Raw genomic sequence first — 23911 nt, 5'->3', positions numbered from 1 at the left:
AAAAAACCACACCAAACCCACAAAATGACTTGTTTTCGAGGTACACCTTGCAGAGCCCTCACACACGGGGGCCCTGGTTGACCTGCCCTGCTGCGGCTGTGCCGTGCCCAGGTGTGAGTGTTTCCTGCCCCTGTTTCCCGCAGGCCCTGTTGCTGTTGGGTGGCATCGCTCTCTCCTGCCTGGCTCTGGACCTGCTCTTCCTCCTGTTCTACTCCTTCTGGCTGTGCTGCCGCCATCGGAAGAGCGAGGAACACCTGAATGCTGACTGCTGCTGCACGGCCTGGTGCGTCATCATCGCGACCCTCGTGTGCAGGTACGGCCGGGCACCCAAAGTTTTGTGGGTTCCCCGAAGTTATTTGGGGTGGTGCATCGTCTGCATGCGCCTCCATACTTGAACTGCTGTCTGTAGTTAGTGACTGTTGGCAGTAGTTCCTCTTTCTGTTTGATGTGTGTGTGTGTTTTAAATATCTGTCATGTGTTTTCTTCCTTTCTACCGCTTGCTGAAGTGCCTAATGGTTCGAGCAGTGTGAAAAGGAACAGCTGATGTCCTGCTCTTTGATACTTTTCAAGTGAGAAATGAAGGACACTCCGTCCTTGAGAGCTTATCACTTAAATAGGATGCACACGGTTGAAGTATTTATCAGGTCTAAATGCAGATTTCTTAGAATCTGGTGTCCAAAAAGAGTGGCTGTGTGGGAGAGTAGATTAGGAAGAAAGAGACACAGATGATTCTTTTGGGTTTGGAATGATTGGTGTTTGACTGGAGGGAATGTTCAGATTTTGTGAGACACTGCTGCATTTCATTATCTGTGCTAATGTGCCATCTCCAAGGGCACTCCAAGTAATGGTTCAAGGGTCAGCAATGCTTCCTGTTATGACTGAGCAACAGAAGCTTTTGGGCGTGAGGTGACAAAAAGGATTTCTGAAAAACAAGAAAAATCCAGTAATTAGTGAAGAATGTGTGTAGAAAGAATTCGTAGAGAGAATTTCCTAGAAAGTGAATGGTGGGGCATCTGCAGGGAGGTACATGTTTGCAGACTTTGAGAAGGAGCCTTGGATCTTGTTGTGACTTGGGCAGAATGAGTATTTGGAGCTCTCTGGATGTGTGTGCCCCACACTGAGCACTGCATTTCTTACCAATTCCAAACATCATCTACTCTTGCCCAAGACTTGGTGTGGTCTTGGTTGCCCCTCTGTGGGTCTGGCAGGTCTGGGAGCAGTCCCTTAGTCAGAGGAGACAGCAATGAGTTGATGGTATTTGACAGTGCCTTGTGGTTCACTTTTTGTGTGAGCCTGCTGATGAGTGGTAGATCTGATGTGTGATCTGTTTGGAGTGTGTTCCTTGAAGCCCAGGCTCAGCTGTTCAAGGGCCAGACTGTGCTGCTGAGGCATTTGTGTATTTTCTCTTTCGAGGCACATACTTAAGAGAATAGCAAACCCTTGAAGTATTGGAACAAATGCTGCAGAGCAGGCATTGTGTGTTGAGTTTAGCAGCTGGGGATGGATTTACTTGTAGAAGCAGAGGCTCAGGGCTGTGGAGGAGACCTTCTGTACCACCTGGTATTGCTGTGTTTGCAGGGAGCTCTTCCGTGCTCTGCTGATTGCAAATAGGTGCCTGGAATGGAAAGGCAAACCACAGAACAACTCGCAAGGAAGAAATCTCAGCCTCATTCACCTTCCTTTTAGTGAGCTTAAGAGCTTCAGCTGCATCCATTCCAATCCACTGAGAGTGCTGTGGTCCTAACCCCCTCTTACAGAAGCTCTGGCTGATGCTATTTATAGCCTGTGCTGCTGCTACAGGCCCTTGTTAGCTATTGTTGTGCAGCATATGTGACCGAGACAGCTGCTGCAGTGTGGTAGTTGTGTTTGTTTTTAATTGTAGAAAGGGTGACAAGGAGGTATTCTACACCTCTCCAGAGCGTGTGTGAGACAATTTAAAATTGGAAAGTCTGAGTATAAATTCTGGTAAACTTGATGCAACTCTGACAAGTCCACAAGCTGGAAAACTGCTTAGGCTTCCTCAAAATCTTAACCACTGGTGTACCATTTGTTTCTGCAAGTATTAAATGCAGAAGTATCCTTAGAACTTAGAATCTACAGTGATTATTGGGTGAATATTTGTCTTGACTTTTTTAATTAAGTTTTTAATTTCCTCCCTGAAGTCAGCACACTTGAACAATGAGCAGGTTGAGTGAAGGTGCTGTCCCAGTGCTGCTGTTCCTCTGCAGAGCCAAGGTTGGTTTTCTACCCCTCTACAGCAGCTGGATGCCACAGGGCCCTGGAACCAGAGCCTCCTGGCACTCTGTGCGTGTCTGGGAATGCAGATACAGATTCCAACAAGTAGGGACTCTAATCTGTGCTAGCAGGAAGTCACAGTTAAGTACCAATAGTTAGATTGGTCCACTGGCTATATTCTATCCTAGCTGTGTGTTACACGTAACAGAAGTGCCAGACCAGCTGTGGCTGTAGTGGGGTGTAAGTCTGTTCCAAACATCAGCCTGGGAGGCAGTTTGTAGCACTGTTTGCAAGAGGAGAGGAGAAGCTTGGGTGCTGAAACAATAAGAGGTTCCAACCAGCAGCTGGTCCGGTCTGTCTGAGTACTTTGAAGTGGACTATTGTCTTCCCAGGTGAGAACTAGTTAACTCTGGTTAAGTGCAGCTGTGCCTAGTACATGCTTATCTAGGTTGTACTTAATCCCAGGGGGCTGTTTGTACTGTGAATCCTGCTGTATGCACTGGATCACTGTTTCCTAATCTCTCACTGTTTCCGGTGTGCAAAAGGGAGAATGCTGAGCCAGCAGGGAGGCAGAACTGGTTAACAGGAACTCTCCAACAAAATGTCTCTAATGAGCCTTCCCAGTTGCTCCAGCCACAAAGCTGCAGGAATTATTAGCCTACATTATTCCTTGAACACTTAGTTCATTTCTAGTCCTTACCAATTTTGCTTGGTTTCTGTGTGTGGGGAGCTGTCTTATAAATCACCTCATCCACCAGTTAGGTGACCCTAACTGTCCCAGAAGGGAGCTCAGCACCTAGGGTGGGAAGAAAGCTTTGTGGAGATGATACCTGAAAGAAATGGGTACAAATAAATGGTGAAAACTTGCTTTCTCAAGTGCCAGTAATAGCACTTTCCCTTGGTGCGAAAGTGCAAGGTGGTAATTAGACAGACAAATTAACATTCCTCCTGAGAACGAGAAGTCTAAAAAGGGTTCTTCATAAGAAGTTCCTGTAATTAAAGATGACTTGGTGTAGTTAGATTATTCATTTCTAAGGATGTGATTTGAATGGCTAGTGCTCATCTTTTCAGACTGGTGGCTGAGTACCCAGGAGGGTTTTGCTGCGTGTGTGGGTATTACAGCAGGAGGATCTCATCACTAGAAGGCACATATGTGCTCTCTCTATCAGATTAATGTGCTGCTGTTTGTGTATATCTTGTGCAAATCCAGAAAACACTTTTTGGCTTTTTGCAGGTCATGTCACAAGCAAATTCAGATTGACACTTGATTTGTCTTTTCTGGTTCTTTATCAGGGGGTTTCCAAAGCCCATGTGACTCTTGCATACCAACAATGGGAAAGCTGCTCTCCAGACTTGAATTTCTTGAGTCTTGCTGAAAAGTGATACTAAAGTGTGTGTACAACCTGCAGCCCTTTAAATCACACTGTTGTATCTGTAGGAATACATAGAAATCCTGGCATGCTGCTCTTCTGTCTCACTTGTATAACTCTTTGAGGAGCTGGTAGTGTACTGTCTAGTGGGTTTCTGTGGGTGTGCACTGGTAGTGATAGCATTAAGTTCAAAAGTACAATGTTTTCTTGACTTAAATAAGTGGGTTTCCTAAAACTTACCAAAATTATTGAGTAGCCAAGTGGTTTTTTAAGTGCACTATTGAGTAGCAGGAGCAACTTTTTAGATGGTCTGTAAGACCTTGATAGATTAATTTTTAAGATTTTATTAAAAAATATGAATGAGAAGGAAAGCAGGGGAGGGGTGGTGATGGTAGTGGAAGTGACAGGAGACTGATAAAGGTAAGTTTGGAAGGAGGAATTGAGGATGGGATAGTATAGAGTGGGGAGGAGAGAGGTGTGTGTGCGCTAGGGAGGGGAGTGTGACAGAAGTAAGATTGGCAGAAATAGAGATGACTTTCCTATAAGAGCACTGAAAATGTGTTGGAGTATCTTTCAGAGGGTGCTAGGGTGGAAAAGAGCTGTGTCATTCAGGAATTATGTGCTTGTATCCAGGCTGTGTGACAAAAATACAGGCTTCTTCACAGGGTGATGATTTTGTCATCCTGTACTGGGAGATGGATCTGCTGTATCTTAGGCTGCTGTGCCTCCCGGGGTTCGTGCAAGAAGCCATGTGATTTGTCCTGACCTCAAGGACTTACGCTGTTGGGTTAGGATGAGTTGATCTATTTTTGTTTTAGAAGAATGCACTTAAATAGAAGGAGCCCCTCTGTTTCCCTTTAATCATATAAAAGGTAGTTAAAAACTAGTGTAAATCCTTAAATCTGCTTTAAACAATAGCAACTCATATCAGCGTGTGTGGGCAGGGATTTGAAACAACTGGATTGGATTTAGATGAAGCCAAATGCAAACAGAAAACTAAGCAGCAGCAGTTCCCTCACTGCCTGCCCTTCAGCTCTGCTCCCTCCTCATCACAGCATGAGTCCAGGCAGCTGCCCCTGACCTGGCTTCTGGAATGGTTTCCCTCCCTCTTTAGAGTGATAGAAAGGGAACTGCCACAAAACCTCCCCCTAGCCTGCTCCTAGGGGGAGGAATGGCTGTGTAAGTGCCCCTTGCTAGCACAGGGTGTGAAAGCAGGGCTGGCTTTTGCTGGGCAGTAATGGAATAATTAATGCTTTATGTGTAGTTTCCAGTGAATGTATGAGCCGCATGTCTGGAGGAATTTATTACTTGGATTAAATGGCTTTTATCCCAGTTCTTGTTGCTATAGTGTTTTCTTTCAGGAGTAGTGGCTGTGCCTGGAGGGTTGGGGCAGTGGGAGCTGTGGTTGGTGCAGGGATGGATGGGAAGCCTATGGAAGGCTGCTGGGGTAGTTCTGCCTCCAACAGGGTAACGAGTTTCAAGTCATTTCCCTGTAGTTGCCAGCTCTTCACTGCTGGTACCTCTGAGTAACCTGGCTAATGTACCTGCCTGGGCTGCATCTTTAAGGACAACATATCTGCTGCTACTTCAGAGTGCTGGTTCTGAGTCTTTCTCAGCAAAACGGTGCTACTGTGCTGGGAATACTGAGAGCCAAGCAGCAGGTTTTGGGTACTTACCAAGTGCTGAAAGAATAGGCTTCTAGTAGCTGTAATAGGCTGAATAGAAATTGCTCGCTAATTAAAAGGGTCAGATCTGCCTATTCAGTGTCAAGAATGTTCTGGAATTTATTTGGTGTCTATAACAGAAACAACTGTTAAAGTTTTCTGCAGCTCAGGAGGATGAAAGGGTCCATCTGAATTTGTTTGCTCTGATAAGAAAAGGGGAAATTCAAGCCATGGCTTTGCAATTGCTGCGATGGGATGCTGAGTTGCCTTTATCCTGGGCATAGCTCTGGATCTGTAATCTCTCTAGTTCAGGGGGAGGAGGAGGGGTGTCTTTTTTATCCCCTCCACCCCCGTGCATCCTAGGCATGTGTTATCAAACTCTGATAATAGCTGCAACCAGGGAGGAATGCAGAGGGCTTTTCTCTCTTTAGTTATCAGCATAATTTGCATTGGGAAAATGTTTGAGGAATGGTGTTCATGAAGAAAGAGGCTCATTTCTTCTATTAATGCTAAATATTTAGAGTTCCATACCTGCTGCCTCTCTTTCTGTATACAGTGTGGGCTGCCTCATGTCCCTAGAAGACTCCTCAGCTGAGGCTTTTATGGGCCAAACTCTCTATAATTTATGGAGATTCAATTGCTGGAAAAAGCATGAGGCTGACAGAGATTTTCCTAGTGGATCTGCTTCCAGTTCATGAGCTTGCCTTCTGTTTCTTGTTACGTATGAGGAGAAAGTACAAATATGACCAGGTGAACTATATTATTCTGCTCACTCTTTCGAAATGGATGAGGCCAGGAAAGGAGGGAGGGATGCAAGAGAGAGAGTTGTTTGGACTGCAATGAACATGCCAGAGCAGATCTTTGCAAGGGTCTGTTCTGTAGACAAAGCCCACTCTGGCCTGCTTGCTTGGGTTCATTTCCCAGCTGGGTGGTGGTGGTGGTGAGGAAAGCCTAGTGTCCTTTGGTGACCCTTCCTATTAAACAAAGGCACTTACTTGTTCTGAAAGCTCTTGTTTGGCTTGTTTCCTTCCTCTTTGATTCCTCCTTCAGACCCACTTTGTAAGGGCAGTGCTATAACCCAAGCACAAAGCTGTTGTGAAGGAACTAAATGTTTCATCCAGAATAACTTCAGATTTACAACAAAACCATCACCACCACCACTTTGCTTGCCGCTGCCACAAACACAACCTTGGTGTCTTGAGAACCTTCCTAGAAAAGATCATGGATGCTCTCAAGCTAAACATGACATGAGAACAGAAAAACTGTCTTGGTAATGTTTGTTTTCCCTGAGTTTAGTTGTGTGATCCCTCCATAAGTTCTTTACTCTTCTATTATTAGGAAATATGGGCTTGGGAAGAGGAACTGTGAGTTCCTGCAGTGATATCTTAATATAAGAGGTATTGCTGACTTGCATGAGATAATCCTCTGGTTGCAACTCATTTACAGGATCTTCCTCCTTTAAGTGAGGCTTAAGTTAATATGGTTTACTTGATAATTGGGCCAGACTGATATGTGTGGACAGTTATGGCAAATCAGCTGATAGGTGGTAATTTGTTAAGCAGCTGGAGTTGAATTGTGTCTGCAAGCTTGAAATTCACTTGCCTTAAAAAATAAATAAGCCTTTTTGTCCCAGTAAGTTATTAAACCTCCCTTCCCAGTACTCTAAATCAGTGTGACACAAATGTTTCTAATGGGAAGATAAATCAAGATGATGTTCATCAAAATGTATCCAGAGGAACCACCACCATGGGCAAGCAGTCACAGCAAGCTCTTTGTGTCCTGCTTTAAACAAATGTAACAAAACAATCCCCATTTCCTGTCCGGAGAGAGCACATGTCTCCTGACACAGCAATGGCAGCTCTCGCAGGAGCCACTGGAGAGCTGCGCGGCCGGCTGGGTTTTTGGGAGTTCAGATCCAGCCACAGACAACCAGGCAGTTCTCTGACAGATTTTCATTATTTTACCATAAATCAAATATGCATCTTGTGTTTTGCCCTTCATCACAGGGATGCTGTGCAGAATGTTTACAGGTGTGTTTTTCCAGCGGTTGCCGAGGAGCATAATCACTCCAAGCTCCCTTTGGGAGGCAGCGGCTTCCCTTCCTCTGGAAGGTGCTGATGTGCCTACCCGCGGCGCTGTAGCCCTGTGTTATACAACTTGCCTGTTAGCTTTAACTCTCCCCTTTCTTGCTTTCTCCCTCCACAGTGCTGGGATTGCTGTGGGATTCTATGGGAATGGGGAGACCAGCGACGGCATCCACCGGCTGACGTACTCGCTGCGCCACGCGAACCGCACCGTGGCCGGTGTCCAGGACCGGGTGAGCACCGGGAGGGGTGGCAGCAGATATGGGCAGGGTGGGAATGAGCAGACTTGCTCAGCCCCTCTCCTCTGCAGTCTGGCTGTGTCTCTTCCTGTTTTTCGTTCGTATCTGGGCTTATCCATGTGCTAACATTTCCATTAATGGCGCGGTGATTTCTTCAGCTCTTCTAAAAATATCAAAGCAAACACAGCTTGTTAAACGAAGTCTTCTCTTTGCTAGGTTTAAAAACAGCTTCTGATCAGCTCTCTTCCACAACAGGAAGAGGAGGCAGGCCAAAGCAGACAAATCTCTTAGTAAAATGTTGCCTTTTAATACCATCAGTTGTTCCTGTGCTACCTCTGCTTCCACAGTATCACACTGCAACCCTGATGGCTGCAAAATGTGAATGTGTGTTAAAGGTTCAGCTGAAGTACCATCACTGGGCTACTTGCAAACAATCTCCATTATAGATGCTTTTAAGTTGCTTTTGAAGGGTAAGCAGTCTGAGCCTCATAATGCAGAGGACGGATAATCTGGAAGCTACCCATGACTTGCTAGTAAGAATGACTTCCCTTTAACTTCCTTGATTTCCTGTCCTTCAATATTTTTCTTTTTTTCCCCTCTTTTTGCTTTCCCATACTCCAGGTGCTGGATACTGCAGTGGCCCTGAACCAAACAGTGGAACCCAACTTGCTGGTGCTGGAGGAGATGTTCACAAAGCAGACAGACTACCTGCATGTTGTCCAGAAACTGCAAAGTCTCTTGGATGATCTGGTCAGGCAAACAACTGAGATCCCCTTTTGGAAGAATGAAGAGGTGTCTCTGGAGGAGCTGGCGATTCAGATTGACCTCTATGACTGGTACAGGTGTGTCACAGTAGTAGTGCTGTAGTGCAGTGGTTGTAGAATCTGCTTTGGCCTGTTCTGCAAAAATTATGTGCATGTTCTGGGTGGCTGAGCCAGAGGCTCTATATATCACTGCAGATGCTCTTGGCCCCCGCAGCTGATTCATTTTACAGCAAAACTGAATCCACTTTTAATCAAAATGCACAACAACTTTTTTTTCTAAACTGTGTTTACAACCAGCTGAAGAGAAACTTATTCTCAATGTACCAAATCTGTAGTTTGTGTTCTAGCATACAAACCGTGGGGGGGGGAAAAAGCATGGCTATAGAACAGATTAACTAAATAGAGTAGAAAACCGCACTAGTTCCATAAGTTAACACCGCACCCTAACATTCCTTTTTATTAAACAAATTTAATAAAAGATTGCATCAGCTGTATTCCACAACAGAAAACCTCTACCCACACATGTGGAATAAATAACCGAAGCATTTCCTAACAAATGCCTCGGAAGTTCATGAAGCTACAATGCCTTTTCTTCTTCTAATGGTGACCAGTTGCATATAACTTCACACTATTGTGTGAACAAGACTAGCAGTCTCATTTCTCAACAACTGTGTATGATGGGTGTGTTGTATAAATGCTTCTACCTGCCTCAACTCCAGACCCCACAAATAGCCAGAGCTCTCTGAAGGTTAGTCATTAGTGGTGGTTTTTACTTGAAGAAAACCAGGGCCATGTTTTCCTCATAAATCACACTATCTTCTTGATCTGTACTTTTTATACACCAGTTTTCCTTTGCAGACCGTGTTTTTGTTTTCTGCAGGTGGCTGGGATACCTGGGCCTGCTCCTGTTTCATGTCCTGATATGTTTGCTGGTGCTCTTTGGGCTCATTAGAAACTCCAGGGCCATTCTTATGGGGTAAGTGCTGACCTGGGCACAGGGCATAAGGAAAGCTAGCTGAATGCAAGTGCCTGCCAGTGTGAACCTCTGCCTGTTGTCAGTTGATATCAAGAACATCTGAAGCTGAACATTTTAAATTTGCCTCTCAGAGTGGAGCGACTTTGTAGAGCGTAGCTCTGTGGACAGGATTACGTACAAGAGATGTTCACAGGAAGGTTCTTGAGCTGTAAAAGGCAGTGGTTCTGGTGTCCATTGCTTTCTCATCAAAGATAGGGAACTCATCTGCACGGTCTGCTTTCCACTGGGTGGCATTGGTGGCTCCCATTTACTGTGAACATCCTCCCTTAAAATTACAGGCTTTAAAAATCTCCCTTTGATTCTCTCCAGTTGGGAAGGTGTTTGTTAGTTGATGATGAGCATTGCATGTGTCTACACAACCTGGTAGCATGCCTTCTGTGTCACGATCTGCTCTTGTTTACCTCGGGCTGTCACACCTGGAGAAATGTTAAACTGAGAACAAGCAATGGTTTACAGTTATGAGGAGGAGTCTTGTTGCCATGGTACTGCAATATTAATGCATGACTATATCTAAAAAGCACTGGAAACACCCCATTACAAGGAAAAACCATTCCCCTCCCCATCTTGTAGCTTGGTGTAGCTTGGCATGTTTGGCAAAGACACTGGTATCATAAACATAGTGACAGTTTGACAACTGACACGGCCAAGAGTTTATCCTGCTACATGGTGATACCATTAATAATTGGAGTGTGTATTCAATTTTGTTATTTGCCAGATGATTTCATACCTGGCAGGTTATACAGACAAAAGTCCAAGTGCACACACAGATGGCAAACCCAGGGTTTAAATTAGAATCTCATTCCCTGTTAGCCAGAAGTTCATACGAAGGCATTCCCCAAAGGGAGCACATGGCATAAAGAAGCAAGTGTATCACAGCCAGGCAAGATGGTGAAATGCCAGTTTTAGATCTTTTAGCCAAGCAATCAGTTACTGACCCAGTCATCTTCATTTAAAGTAAAACAACAAATGTGTCTTATTGATTAACATGCTCAGCTGGAGGCACCAAGCTGTGTTGTCCTTATGTCATAAAACCTCAGAACCTTGCTGATCCATGGCTGATAATTTTTGTGTCCATTTGGAAAAGGCATAATAAAGTCTTTAGTGTCTTATTTCAGAGTGCAGCGCAGATGTCAGCCTGGTGAAGCTCCCTTAGTTCTGCAAGATAAGCCACAGATCCATTCACAGAATAGGGATTACTTGGAATTAAAATAAGTTGGTAAACTGAGGGATAGATTTTCTTTTTTAATGGAGGCCCATTAAGTTTATTTTTTAAAGCTCTAGTACTCAGTGAGACAAATGTAGCAGAAAAAAGGTATGTCCCTTCCTCACAGAGATGCTTGCACTAGGTTTGAATAAAGAATATCTTGGTTATAAACAGATTTTTGTGTTGTTTAGGGTGTGGGTGGGAAGGAATCTACTTATGTTTCAAAGCCTGAGGGGAAAAAGAATCCCTAAAAGAGCAAGCCAGTGTCCCTTTACTTTGAAGACAGAGACACATAAAATGAAACTGCTTATTAGTCTGCATCCCTGTACCTGAGGGAGTTGAGGAGCACTATTGCCTGAATATCTCTACCACTCATACTGACAGCAAGGGTGAAGAGCTAATTTGCTGGTTGGGGAAGTGCAAAAGCCTTTTCCACCACTGTGTGCCAGCTGAATGTCACCAAGACCACTGCTCTGTCATCCCTCTGCCTTGTATCTGCTTGATAGCAGACACTTCCCACTCTTTCTGTCAGTGATGAGGTCCAGCTGTCAGAACAAAACCTTAAATCTGTGCAGAGATGGACTCACATGGCAGTGGTAGGGACCTGAACTGTTGCTGTGAACTGTTTGCCTGTAGGTGACTGTCTCTCCTGGTGCTGTGTGGGTTGCTTAGGTGCTGTTCAGGTGCATCAGCTTGGAACCAAAGTCAGGTGTCCTAACAGGGGATGAATGTTTCCTCGCACTGTAGCCATGTAGTGCTTACACCAAAAAACCTCATTTATTGTAGACACAGGAGAGATTTGTCCAATTTTTAATCAGTATGGTTAGTGAGGTTTTCTTTATATATTCTTATATATATATATGAAATAATATATATAGACTATATTCTTTATATAGAATATCTTTGATTATCTTTGGACCTGGAAAATAAAGTCCCGAAAGGGAACAGGGAAAGTGATGGATCACCCACCTGCCAATCTGCCTCCCCTACAGCCACCCCAATGTCTTTGTGCCTTTGGTTTCCCTGCTAGAAGTAGGCAATACTTTGCTTCCGCACTCTCCCCCTTTCCCCTGCAGCCTCAGGGCAGGCAACGTGGGAACCAACAGCTGGACATGAACCTCTCTGGTTGCTGCTGTCCATGGCATTTAAAACAGGAATGTTTATCTGAAGATACAGTCAGTGGTTGATAATTTCTTGGGTTTGGTAACTGTTTTGGACTCCAAATAATACATCTTGTGAAAGGAACTGCTTGAAATCAGGTCTGCTGCATCTGCCATCTGTCTGTCTCCCACAGGGTGTGCTTGCTTGGGGTGTTTGCCCTGATTGTCAGCTGGGGATCCCTGGGCCTGGAGCTGGCTGTGGCTGTGGTAAGTGGCTCTCATCCAAGTCCCATCCACTCTTTGCCGCAGGTTAAGCAGACACGAGATTAATGTTGTGCTGTGCCAGTTTTTATAGCATATCCCATTCTAACTGTCCTAGCAATTTCCATCTAGGAAAAGTACAGAGCTGCTCCTTGGTGTGGTGTGGTAGCTTGTACTCCAGCCCTGCTGTGGTTGTGTAAAGCAGTGCTGGTGGAGGTGGCGATGAGAGACCTCAACATCTGAAACACCCCTAGAATAGAAGGTTCTCTGATGCTAACCTGGCTCAACTGCTCTTTGATACTAGTGTGCTTTGATATGCCTTTTCCCTTTTGTCTTCCACGTATCCAGGGCTCCAGTGACTTCTGTATCAACCCTGATGCTTATATCTCCAAAGTGGTTGAAGAGAATGCAGTGCTCAGTCCTGGTAAGTGCTGGGACTGGCTTTGGGACAGGGTTCTGCAGCTCCAGCTGTCACATGGGAGCATGGCAGTGGCTGGGAATTTGAGGCTGTGTTTGAAACAGAGGAGCTGGCATACGGTGGGAAAACAATACTTGTGGAGCTCTGGAAATAGCGGTTTTTTCCAAAGAGGCATTTATACCCTGGTCAGAGGTGTAGACATATGCCTCAGAAAAACCTTCAGAACTTTTCTTCTGCCTTGACCCTTAAATGGAAATAACTGATAAGATGGAATAGCTGAAGTCCCTCGATTATTTTGCATTAAATGTAGCACTCTTGACTCTTGTTCTCCTTTCTAAGTGACAGAATTGTGGCAAGAGCAGTGTGCAGTTTGAGTTGGCATTTTTAAAACTTGCTTAGGTCTATATTCTTGAATCTAGAATGCTTATTTTTGTATCTGTTATCAACAAAAACATGTAAACTTTTATCTTAATGGTGGCTATAAATAGTAGCTTCTCTAAAGCTAATTGAAAGAGTAAATGAATGGAAACTGCCACAAAGAAGTATGAATTTCCCTTTCCATTATAAATGCAGTATTTTGACCACTTTGCTAATCCTGTTCCACTTAATATACCTGCAACACAGTGGCATCCAGCTGAAGCACTGATGGATTTGGGGGTTGTTTTTCCTAATTTAGACTCAAGTGGCTGGTGAGATTGGGGGTACCTCTAATTTGAACCTCAGGGGGCAAAAGTGGCACTCAGAATCATTGCTTTACAAAAAGGTGGCTTGGTGCCTGCCAGCAGAGACACTGTAAGTTCTAAAAAGAAAAGTATTTTTAGGACTCAGTTTGCTACTTAATTAAGAAAGTTAACTTTTTTCCCTGTATCTTCTGTCCTCTGATGGTTCCTTTATCTAGTTCTGTGTATGATGGAACACAAATAAGCAATGACACTGATTTGCAAAAGGAGCCACTTGCATTTTTCCTGGTTCTTATTTAGTGGAATCAGAGAATCTTTACCATGTGTGCAGAAGGTCGAGTGCATGGCTGTGTGTTTAGCCAAATACTGTCTCTCTCTGTGCATCTGGTAGGAAATTAGGTATTTAGCTGTGGCTGTGGATACAGGGATTGGAAACAATAAGAAGCATCTATGTCTGGAGGCAGAATGTAGAATAAAAGAGTATGTACAGATTGATATTGCCACCCTACATCTTATTTTTGGAATGCCTTATTTATTGATTTCCTGGGAAGGAGATGATAGAGCCAGGCAGCTCTCTTCGTAACAGAGAGATGTAGTGAGGGAAGAGAATGCGTGTTTAACACTGCACAAGATGAAAATCCTGTCTTGGCTGTGAAGGTGACAAAGATGTGGCTTCAGGTGCCAAGCTGGTTTCCTGGTTGTTCAAGGAGGCAAATGGGTCAGTGAGGCCAAGGGGAAACATCTGATGCTGATGCCAGCTGTGGGCTGTGATAATTTGGTAACCCAGATCAGCTCTGGAGCGTGTTTGGTAACAATCAGGTTGACCCTGGGAAACTGAAGAAAGGCCCCTTTGTGCTCCTTCTCCGTTTCAGTTGTCCTTGTCTGCTTGGCTCCTGCAGTTTTCGTTAATCAGTGTCGTTCATTTGGAGGCCAACGGGACTGATGTTCCACCCGTCCTCCCGCTTCCCCCGGCACAGACAGGGACAGGCAGCTCCCCCGGGTGAAATCAGGCTCTGCTCTGGCAGCACAGCTAGAACAGTTGTCAGGGCTCCATAAATAACAGTGAATGGGTCTGAGCAAAACGGTGAAGAGGAGGAAGAGCAGGTGTTGCCACAGGCTGGAGTCGGAAGGGTGGCCCCTCCGTGGGTGGCTGGTGTGTCAGCTCCCTGCTGTGAGGCAGCCGTTGAGCGTTCGTGTTTTTCCCTTTTTCCAGAAGGATATCAGTCTAACTCCCGAGCCTGCCATCACACCAGGCAGCTGGTCGGGCGATGATCGAATCCTCTGCCTTTCCCATGTGGGTTTTCACTGCTGTGTCATAGTTTATGATCAGGAAGCTGCAGAAATAGCTTTTGGTCTCCGCTGTTGGAACCCTCATGAGGAGGAAGGAAAATCACGACACGAGGAGTGCAGTGTGGCACTGCTCAGTGGCACTTTAATCCCAGTAATGGCTCCTTAGAAAAATCTTTAAAAGTCTGGAATAAGTGTCGGTGCCCCTGAATGTGCCTGGCTGTAAATTGTAGCAGCTGCTTTGTGGATCAGTTGAGCAGTGTATACAACCGGAGCGATGAGCTCGAGGAGACAGGGCAGGCAGCTGGGAGCCAGCATTGATGCTGTCCTCTCGGAGGAAGATGCCCTGTTTGAAGGCTCCTGGTTTCAGTGCATGGGCTCTTTATACTCTCTGGTTTGCTGTCTCTGCTTTTTGGATGATGTTCTCCAACATTAACACCAGTGTAGACACGTGAGGCAGAAACACTTCGATTGCTCCAGCAAGTTTCACCACAGGGTACCCAACCGTGAATTTTTCAGTTCAGAAAAGAAGTGACTAAAAAAGGGAGCATGAGTGGGTGGAGGGGCTCTGGTAGAACATGGAAGAAGAATCCATGGGGAGTTAACATATATGTAGGAATCACACTTGCCTTGGGAATCACTTTAGCTGAAGTTGGACTGAGTCTTGCCAAAGAGGTATCTGCTTTTGGCCAGTGCTGGGATCTGTCATACTGGGCTAGGTGCTGCCATTTGATTTTAAGCATATAAGAACTAATAAGTAATCTTAAGAAGCTTGGTAGTGCTGGGTCAATTTTTCTCTTTAATCATTGTTTTTAGTTGGTGTTATTAAATACAATGTATTGTAAGATTCCCTATGCTCTGCCATTAACACTGGGACTGAGTCATCTATATTTGCAATGGGTTTTTTGTTGGTGGTGGTTGTAGTTTTCACAGAAAAATAACTGTGTTGAATACTGAGCAACTAGTATGTTAATATTCTTGTTTATGCATTAATTGCTGTTTTTCAAATCTAAATGGAATTAATGGAGCTGAGAATAATCTGATTAAGTGCATTATTATTGTCATGTTTTTAGCTAGAGAGGAGATGTTCTTGTTTTGCAGATAATAAAATGTGCTGCATTAAAAAAATGATGGAGGGGGGCAGAAGAAGGAGGCAAAGAACCTTAATGCAGGTTTTCTGGAGAAGGAAATAATTAAATAATTTTGCAGAAGAGGCTGATGTATGTGACTAACCCACCCTGTATTCATTAACTGAGATAAAGCCAGTGGAGTTGAACAGTGGTTGTATAATCGGCTCCTGCTGCTTCTAAAAAGACTTGGTGCAGCCAAGATGTTTATTTTCAAAGCAGGAGGCCATCTTCTAGTCCCATTCTTTTTCATTGATATAATGCTATTATCAGATGACTTATTGCATAAAATTAAATAAAAAGGCACAATCTGTCTAAACAACAGGAAGAGCTTTCTCCAAATTCTCCCACCAGAAATCTGCATGGTGAACAGCCACTCACTTCGTCCGAGGGGACTGTAAACCTCAGGGGGCGGATAATGGAGCCTTTTACCTCTTGTCCAGCCAAGCTGGCCAGGTTGGATGCTCAGATATAAGCAGGGAGTGTTCTGGTCATGCCCAGCCTCCTGACTGGCCTCTCACTGATTCACTCTCATCTTAGAAGCCCAGAGCTGAGTGAACCAGAGGATTGACACCACCACCACCTCAGTTTCCTCTCTAGAAGTAAGATCAGGACCAAACCTCAGGTGGGGCATGTGGTGTCTGCACACTTACCTGAGCTCAGAGAACGCTGCAGAAAAGAGTTTGCCACAGAAGCACTCTCGAGGATCCTACTGAGCTGATGGTGGCATTGGGAAGCTGTTTTCTTGTGTGGTTTTGTTGGACTCCTGATTAGCAGAGAGCAAGTGGGGTGGCTACAAGCTCTCTGCTTTCACCAATACAAGAGTAGGATATGCGAGAGAAATGTAAATGTTATGCAGATACTTCCCTTTACTGTCAGGCTGGTGCCTTAGGGAAACAAAACTCCTGGGGGAGAACAGGTTACCTGGGCAAGAAACTTCAGCCAAAAGGGTCGCCTTCCTTTGACATCACAGGTGATATTCTTCAGCTTTCTCTGATTGAACCCACAGGGACAGCCTCTTCTGGGTGTCTATGTAAAATGCAAACTGCTTGGAGAATGCTCAAGTAGAGATGCAGAAGAGCTGTGAAAAGCTGTTCTAGGTGTGGGGATTTTTTTTTTTTTTTTGAGCTAGCATTTTTTTTCTGATTGCTTTCTACAGACCCTCTCACTGCCTTTTGGCGGGTGCTTAATGCCATTTTTGCATTTTGGCTGGGCTTTGAAGTGAGTAGTAAGTCTCCACAGTTGCAGAACCAGTAAGTAGTTCTAGCAGCTGAAACTGTCTTTAGTAGGCAGCTCTACTTTCCTTTCTAGGAAAAACAGACTTTGCAAAAATAAAGCATTTTAGGTAGTTCCTTTCCTTGCCTTCTGCTCCCACATTGCCTCTGTACCAAGAGTGGGTCAGGAGGACTGTTGCTGGCAACAGCAGGCATGGACAGCTGCAGATGTGACCCTACCTAACCCTTCTGCTATGAACTAGATCACCTAAAGGCCAGCTTCAAAAATCAAATCAACCTTCAGGAATTTTCCTTGAGAGGAAAATGCATCAGGAAGATAATTATAGAAAGAAATTGCCTGGAGCTGTTTTAGCAAAGTGCAAGTGATGGGTTAGTGTAGCCGTTTTCAGGTCAGAAATGTGAGATTTGGTGATGTACAGGATAGCCTCCACCACGCTTAAAACCCGTGAAAGTGCCTCCTGCTCTTTCCCTGGTGTTATGGAGGCAGGGGACACTGTCCCTAATTTCCAGACTTTGCAGCTCAAGAGCACTTTAAGGCAGCTTCCCTGCCTATTGTCACCTGAGCTTTAAAGCACCACAGCTTGTAGCACACTGGGTTCAGTGCAGAGGAAAGCTGCTCCTGATGGCATTGTCATTTTGGGAAGCATGTTTTATGTATGGAGTGTCACACTTGTCAGCAGCAAAGCCAGTGCTACCACAGTGAATCCTTGTTGATCCTGCCTTCCAGGGTGAAGCAAGGCAAGCACTTATTTCACTGTACTGCTTTTTGCTTCACTTGTAACCAGCAATCTTTATCCTGGGCTTACAAGCTGCAAACTATGATATCAGGAACTCTCATCTCTAATCTGCCCACCAGGGATGATCCAGAAGGCCCTCAAGAAATATTTCTAGGGCTCTGCATTAGCAGTATGTCATGCAACTTACTGCACTTACAAAGGTGATGTAAACTTGATACCGCTGTGGGAGCCCAAGAGAAACTATTAATGTTTTGTTGGTTTAAACGAAATTGGTGACAAGATCACAGCTCCTTTGGGTCACCATGTGTGATGCTGTGAGTTGCTGTTGCTATGCTGTTCTCTCAGTGCAGGTGTGTTTTAATCCATTTTCCCGTAGCCATTGAATGAGATTTATGTGCTGGGGAGGAGCAGCGTTTTCCTTGGCTCAGCAGTGGCAGACAGTCTCTTCTGTGGTCAACCCAAAGTGAGGCACAGAGCAGCTCTTGCTGCCCTCCTATCTGCCCAGAATTTGCTAATTGCTGTTTAGAGGCTTGGCTGGGGCAGTGTAAGTCATCCCAGAGAAGGAGTCGGTGGGAGGGAGATGGAGCAGCTGGCAGAAGCTGCCCCAAAGTAGGCTAATGAATTATAAATAACAGCTGTCAGGTTGCATTGCCAGCATGCAGGAGCTGACAGTCTGTGTTGTACCACTTGGTCTCCAGCGTGTTGGTTTGCCGAAAGGTGCATTCAATATTTATGGGAAGCACAGCAGAGTCAGGATACAGTCAGGTCTGCTTCCTTCACGGCTCCCCTCACTTCTGGCTGTGCCTTTTGCTGATTTCTGAGCTGGGACTCATCACAATAGCTTAGCAGCCTGGAGTATGTGTTACTGGAAGTCACAGACAGAAGATTAAAAAGAATGGAGGAAAAGATGCTGGTGGAGAGGGAATGCAGAGGGTATGTGTGTTTTGGGGCCTTTGTAGTCTTTACCGAGCTAGAGCTCACCCTTGATTTTGCTGAGCTGGCACACCCATATTCATCTGAAGAGGAACTGTAAATGTTTGAGAAATAATCTAAAGGTATTTGGATGATCAAGTCTTTCAGAGCTCCCTCCCTTGGTAGTATTATTGAGAGTGGCAGGGGAAAGCCTGATATTTGTAATTTGTGTGTGCTGGCAGTTGATGTAGTTATGTAGAGGGCTCACGAGGGCACCAGGCTGGTTTCACACACATCTGAATGAAGAGAAACACAACACTGTCTTCAAGCCTGGAAATAAATGATGCTGCTGGAAGAGCACAGTATCAGTTCTGTCTGGAAATTTATGAGTATGTTTCCACTGTACTGTAGTTGGATTTATCCTAGACTGATGTCTTGTCTTAAGTTTATACAGTGGATAGTGCTGACTTCTGAATAAAAATTTCTATGTTTTATCTAAGTTTTTAAGTGGAGCAGCCCCACTGCCTTTCACTGGCTTAAAAAAAAAAAGACAGGAAACAAATCTTTCTTTTGTCCCCAAAGGCAGTTTACATCCCTTTCTCTAGTGCCATCTACGCACTATAGTCCTACATGGAGAGAGGGAACTGATTCCATTTATATTGCATTTTCATTTTGTGCATTGCTTTCAGAGCTGAACACCTCCCTCGTGGCAGTTGTAAAATGCTGCAAAGCTGGAGCGATGTATCTGGCCTGACTTTCTTCTCTTGTGTCTTAATAGATATTCTGCGCTATTACATGACCTGTAGTGCTGGATACCCCAACCCTTTCCAGCAGGTGAGTATAAGCACCCTAACTCCCTTCACCTCTGGGTCTTGTCATCCTGCAGGGTATAGGTGAAGTGCTTTTGATGCCAGCATGCAGCAAGTTGCAGATTGTTGGCTTTAAGGAGCACTCCAACTGTTGGTAAAGCTTTGGTAGCTCCTTCCCAGCTGTACAGGAGGTGGCACTGCGATTTAGTGAGGAGATTTTTCCAACTTCATCACTATCTGCACAGCTTCAGGTCCAGGATGCCCCCTCAGAAGGGCCTGTGTGTGATGTGGTGAGGACTATGGCTTTTGTTGTGGTACCTCTGTTTACATGGTGCTTGTCTAAGAGCAGCAATGTAGAGACAGAGCACCCACAATTAATGCCAGGGTGAGAAACTGCTGCTTCCTGCTTTGAATCTCTTCTTGAAAGTTCTTTCGGGTTAAACAGTGGCAATGCTCTGCTCCCAAAACGCAGCCACTTCTGTGGGTTGAAGGAGTGGTTTTCACATATGCCTCTTACAAACCTTTCAACATCCAAAGGATTTTTCCTGAAGCATAAATGTGAGTCATTATTCTTTTTTGTGGGGGCTGAAGAACAGCACCTGGGCCCATCCCAAACTTGGTCGTATGTATCAGAGGCCAGATGAGCCCACACCACCCACCATTTGGCAGGCCCCAGCTACTTCACCATTTATATTTAGGATTTTTTTAAGTTTGTCTTCCTCTGTTTTAAAGGGTGGGTTAGGAACACTCCAGGCTGTGGTATGATGTACTGTTGGTATCTGTTGCATTTCTGGTTGCTCCATGTACTCTCTGACATGCTATTGCATGTGAAATTCTCGTGGATGCTTTAATGGGATGTGAAGGCTGCACCCTAATACAAACAACTTCTGGTGTTAACATTAAGTCTTTCTCATCCACCTGATTTAGTAAAAAAATCCAGCTGTATTCTGTGGTGAGAACTCGAGGGCTTTATGTCTTCTCTTTCTCCTTCCCCTCTGTCCTAGAGCCAGCCCCAGCTGTGTGTATAGTTTGTGTATGTGTTTTGTTCTTTGTTTGTTTTTTTTTCCTTTCCTTATGGTTCTTCCCTTCCCCTCATCTTTCTAGCTGTACTTCTTCCAGTTTGGTAAAACTCAAGCTTAACCCTTTCACAGCTGAACCCTTGTCAGTTGAGACAACTTTGACTTGTACCATTCATGCTTCAATATTTGGGAAATAGGATTTCAGTCTTTTTCCAGGGGATCTTTCAGTGCATGTGACCTGAACTGCTGAAACATTGCATGTTTTGTGTTGAGCAGAAGCTGTCAGGAAGTCACAAGGCTCTGGTAGAAATGCAGGATGATGTTATGGAACTCATGAGGTCAGCGACCAGAGAGCACCCCACCTCCAAGGTAACTCTCCTCAAGTTTGCTCTTCCTGGCTTCCCTCAACCTTGTACAGAACCCATGACCAGCTTCTGCTAAGCCATTGCCTTGCAGTAATCAATAGCTTGTTCCTTACAGGAGTATCTTACTCGGATCCAGGAGGTTTTGAATTCAACAGAGATCAACTTGCAGCAGCTGACAGCTTTAGTGGACTGTCGGAGTCTGCATTTGGTGAGTACTCAATAACTGGGCTTGAGCTGAGAAAGAACAAAGGGGGTGTATAGCCTGTAACCTACTGATTATTTCGGAGTTTCAAGTCTCTAGTGTGCCAGAACAGTTTACAACAGCTTTTTACTGATTGATTCCAGCAGAAAGAGGAATGGGAATTTGGATCAAGTTAGCTTTCTGCTTAAAGATCAATATAGGAAAGTAGATAATGTAGCTTTATACATCTACAAATTGGAGCCATAAGGTTTTAGGGGCCTTCAGCTTTGGTTTGCTTTTTTTTTTGTCTATAGCACATAACTTGTTGCCTTTCCCATGGAGTGCAGTGCCTTGGAGCTGCAGGATAGCACGGCCTAGCTGTTGTTCCAGCTGTGTCTCTAAAGGCAGATACACAGATAGTCCATGCTTGTGTTCTTGGGCATGGGACACAGTGAGGGAGCTGAAAGGCTTAATGAAAAATATGGTGTCTTCAGCTGGGTGGATAAGTCTGCCTTGGCTTTTTTTTTTTTTTTCCCCTCCCTTGAAGTCTTATTGTGTGGGGTTGAAAATATTTCCACGTCTAAATCCAAACTGGGTTTTGTGAGGGGAAATAAAGGTTAGATCAGTTATGAAAAACACTTAAGGTCCCTGAAATTAAAATAGAAATATGCTCTGGAAAAGGGACTGCAATCTCTATAAATTGTTTCAGAGAATGTAGCTGGAGAAGGGCTTTTGAGTTAGAACTCAATGTTAACTGTGTAATGATCAGGAAACTGCTCCTTTCTCTCTGCAGGATTATGTCCAGGCTTTGACGGGCTTCTGCTATGATGGAGTGGAAGGCCTCATCTACCTGGTTCTCTTCTCCTTTGTCACAGCCCTCATGTTCAGTTCCATTGTCTGCAGCGTCCCACACACTTGGCAGAATAAGAGGTATAGAGAGGGTTTAGATCCTGTAGCATTGTAAAGCTCTTTCCCAATGAAGACTGGCTGTTGGATTTGTGCCCGTGAGCATATGGAGCTCATTCCCATATGATCCCAGGAGTGTGAGGGATGAGGATTTATAAGCACAGGTCTAACAGAAAAAAAAAATTGTTACCTTTTGCTCTGGCTGTGGTTAATACTAACATCTGAACCTTATTGCACTGGAATATTCTGTGTGCAGAGTATTCAGTCCACTGTAGGACTATGAGTCAAGTCAGAGATGAATGATTATAGCTGTAATATAGAGGTAATGCTTGAGCTATTGCCATCTCTGTAAAATTCCTATTCTCTTGCATTGCTTTGAGGCATTTGTTCTAGTATGGGGAGGAGAACTGAAATAAGAAGCAGTTTACACTTGCCTTTTTAACTTTGCTCAAGCTGGGGCAACTTTGCATAGATAATGGAAACCAACTGTTGTTGGCAATGGTATGGGCAGGTGAGACACTTGCAGACTGGAACTAGTATTAATGATAGTAACCAGGTTGATCTGTAAGTCTTTAGCAAACCTTTGCTTCATTGACTGGCTGCTGCCCCACGTGCAGCTGTTAAAAGAGCACTGAGTTTTTTGTTCTTGCAGAAGAGCAGCAGACTGCAGCAAATTCTCTTCTGTGGTCCTGAAACGTGATTTTCGTGCTCTTAAGCCCAGGCTCAAGGTTCAAAGTAAAAGGGAATGTCCTGAACAATAGCAGGAAGTCAGAGCCAGCCAAGCCTGCAGTGCCCACAGAGAAGTGGCCTTGGGAAGTGCGTCAGAGTAGCACTTGAGAAAATGGCTGGTTTCCTCACCTCTTCCACATGCAGCTGCTGCAGAGACCTTACCAAGAAGAGCATAGCAGTCTGCCTGTTTGAAGGAGAAAGGTTTACCCAGTGGCATCTCTTGTGCTGCCTTCCTTGTGGGTTGCTGCCTGCCCTGCCAACCCCAGCAGACTCAGGCTGCTGCTGTGAATTGAAGGGTTCCCTCTTGCATTCCCTGGAGCACCATTTCTCCCTCTGCTTCCCTCTGGGAGGTGGAGAATGTCATGCTTTACTGCCTCTAAGAGACTGTACAGGCTGCAATTCTCCGATCTTCACTGCCACCATGTGGTACAGAAGCTGCAGGTGATGTGTGGGATGTTCTAGTGATACCCATGCTGTAGAACCTTTTACTGGCTTTGACAAGCATGGATAAAATATATTTCAAACCTTGGTGCTTCACCCCATAATTAGGGAGATAAGTTAGCAGTGTGTATTATATAGGAGGGGCAAGAGAATGCTATGGGAGAGGGGGAAGGAACCAGCTGGCAAACAGTTCTGCTCTGTATTGAAGTTGATTTAAAATCCTGGCATTTTTGAGAGGATAAAGACTTTAGACACAAATTTTGCAACTTAGTTCTATAAAGACTTCTGTGGTTTTGCTAGAAGCTGAAGCAGACCTTTTTTAACCAGAATGGGAGTTCAGGGAAGTCTACAGAGACTTATCCTTACAAGCTCTTTGGACATGTCTACAAGAAATGAAAGGACAGAGAGTGCAGTTTTCAAGGGTGCTTTCTGTGGGGTGTGTGGCACTACATCCCCACTGCCTCTCTTTCTTGTTGTTTGTTGAGATTTGTTTTAGTGCTGTACGTTTTGGGATGTGTGTCCATCCCTTGGTTGTGTGACTGGGCAGTTGCAGAGCTGTGCTCTCTGCCAAGCCCTGGCAGAAGACCGTGGGGAGGCTGTAGGGGATCACGCAGTGTACAGGTCCAGATGGGATCTGTGGGAGGTCTGAGTCACTGTGGTGTAGGCTGTGTTTGACACTGCCACCCTGAGGCATCCCAAATGGGTGTGAATGTGGAGGTGTGGAAGATGGTTGGGAGGTTCCTAGGATTACCATGGTTTCCTGCAAACCCCACATGTGGGGGGTAATTGTAGGGTTCTAGGAGGAACTTTTTCTCCTTCTTGCAGAGGCTCAGATGATGATGGGGAAGAAGAATCAGCTGCTCAAGGGAGTAGACAGACACATGATAATCTGTACAGAGTGCACATGCCCAGCCTCTATAGCTGTGGGAGTAGTTATGGCAGTGAGACCAGCATTCCAGCAGCAGCACACACAGTCAGCAATGCTCCCGTCACGGAGTACATGTGAGTATCCCAAAAACAAGCTTGTCCACATTACTTCATTCTGATTTCTGTTGTCACGAGTGCTGCAAGGTTGGAACTTCTGAACGAGCAGTAGAAAGCGATGAAG

The 23911-nt window shown here is 44.9% G+C and overlaps 1 protein-coding gene across 2 annotated transcripts in view; it reads left to right on the top strand.

Moving 5' to 3' along the window:
* TTYH3 (tweety family member 3) overlaps positions 1-23911 on the top strand; it is a 75769-nt gene that overhangs the window by 37616 nt on the left and 14242 nt on the right. For both annotated transcript variants that reach the window (XM_032703864.1, XM_032703865.1), the window contains exons 2-12: positions 144-313; positions 7475-7586; positions 8214-8434; positions 9237-9332; positions 11891-11963; positions 12306-12381; positions 19132-19187; positions 20458-20550; positions 20662-20754; positions 21521-21657; positions 23629-23805. In XM_032703864.1, the coding sequence (XP_032559755.1) occupies positions 144-313; positions 7475-7586; positions 8214-8434; positions 9237-9332; positions 11891-11963; positions 12306-12381; positions 19132-19187; positions 20458-20550; positions 20662-20754; positions 21521-21657; positions 23629-23805 (1304 nt within the window). The remainder of the gene's footprint in view (positions 1-143; positions 314-7474; positions 7587-8213; positions 8435-9236; positions 9333-11890; positions 11964-12305; positions 12382-19131; positions 19188-20457; positions 20551-20661; positions 20755-21520; positions 21658-23628; positions 23806-23911) is intronic.

Source organism: Chiroxiphia lanceolata, chromosome 16 (genome assembly GCF_009829145.1).
Source record: "Chiroxiphia lanceolata isolate bChiLan1 chromosome 16, bChiLan1.pri, whole genome shotgun sequence".
In the NCBI taxonomy this organism is placed as follows: Eukaryota; Metazoa; Chordata; class Aves; order Passeriformes; family Pipridae; genus Chiroxiphia; species Chiroxiphia lanceolata.
The sequence above is the reverse complement of the archived record's forward strand: the minus strand, read 5'-3'. Positions and strand labels throughout refer to the sequence as shown.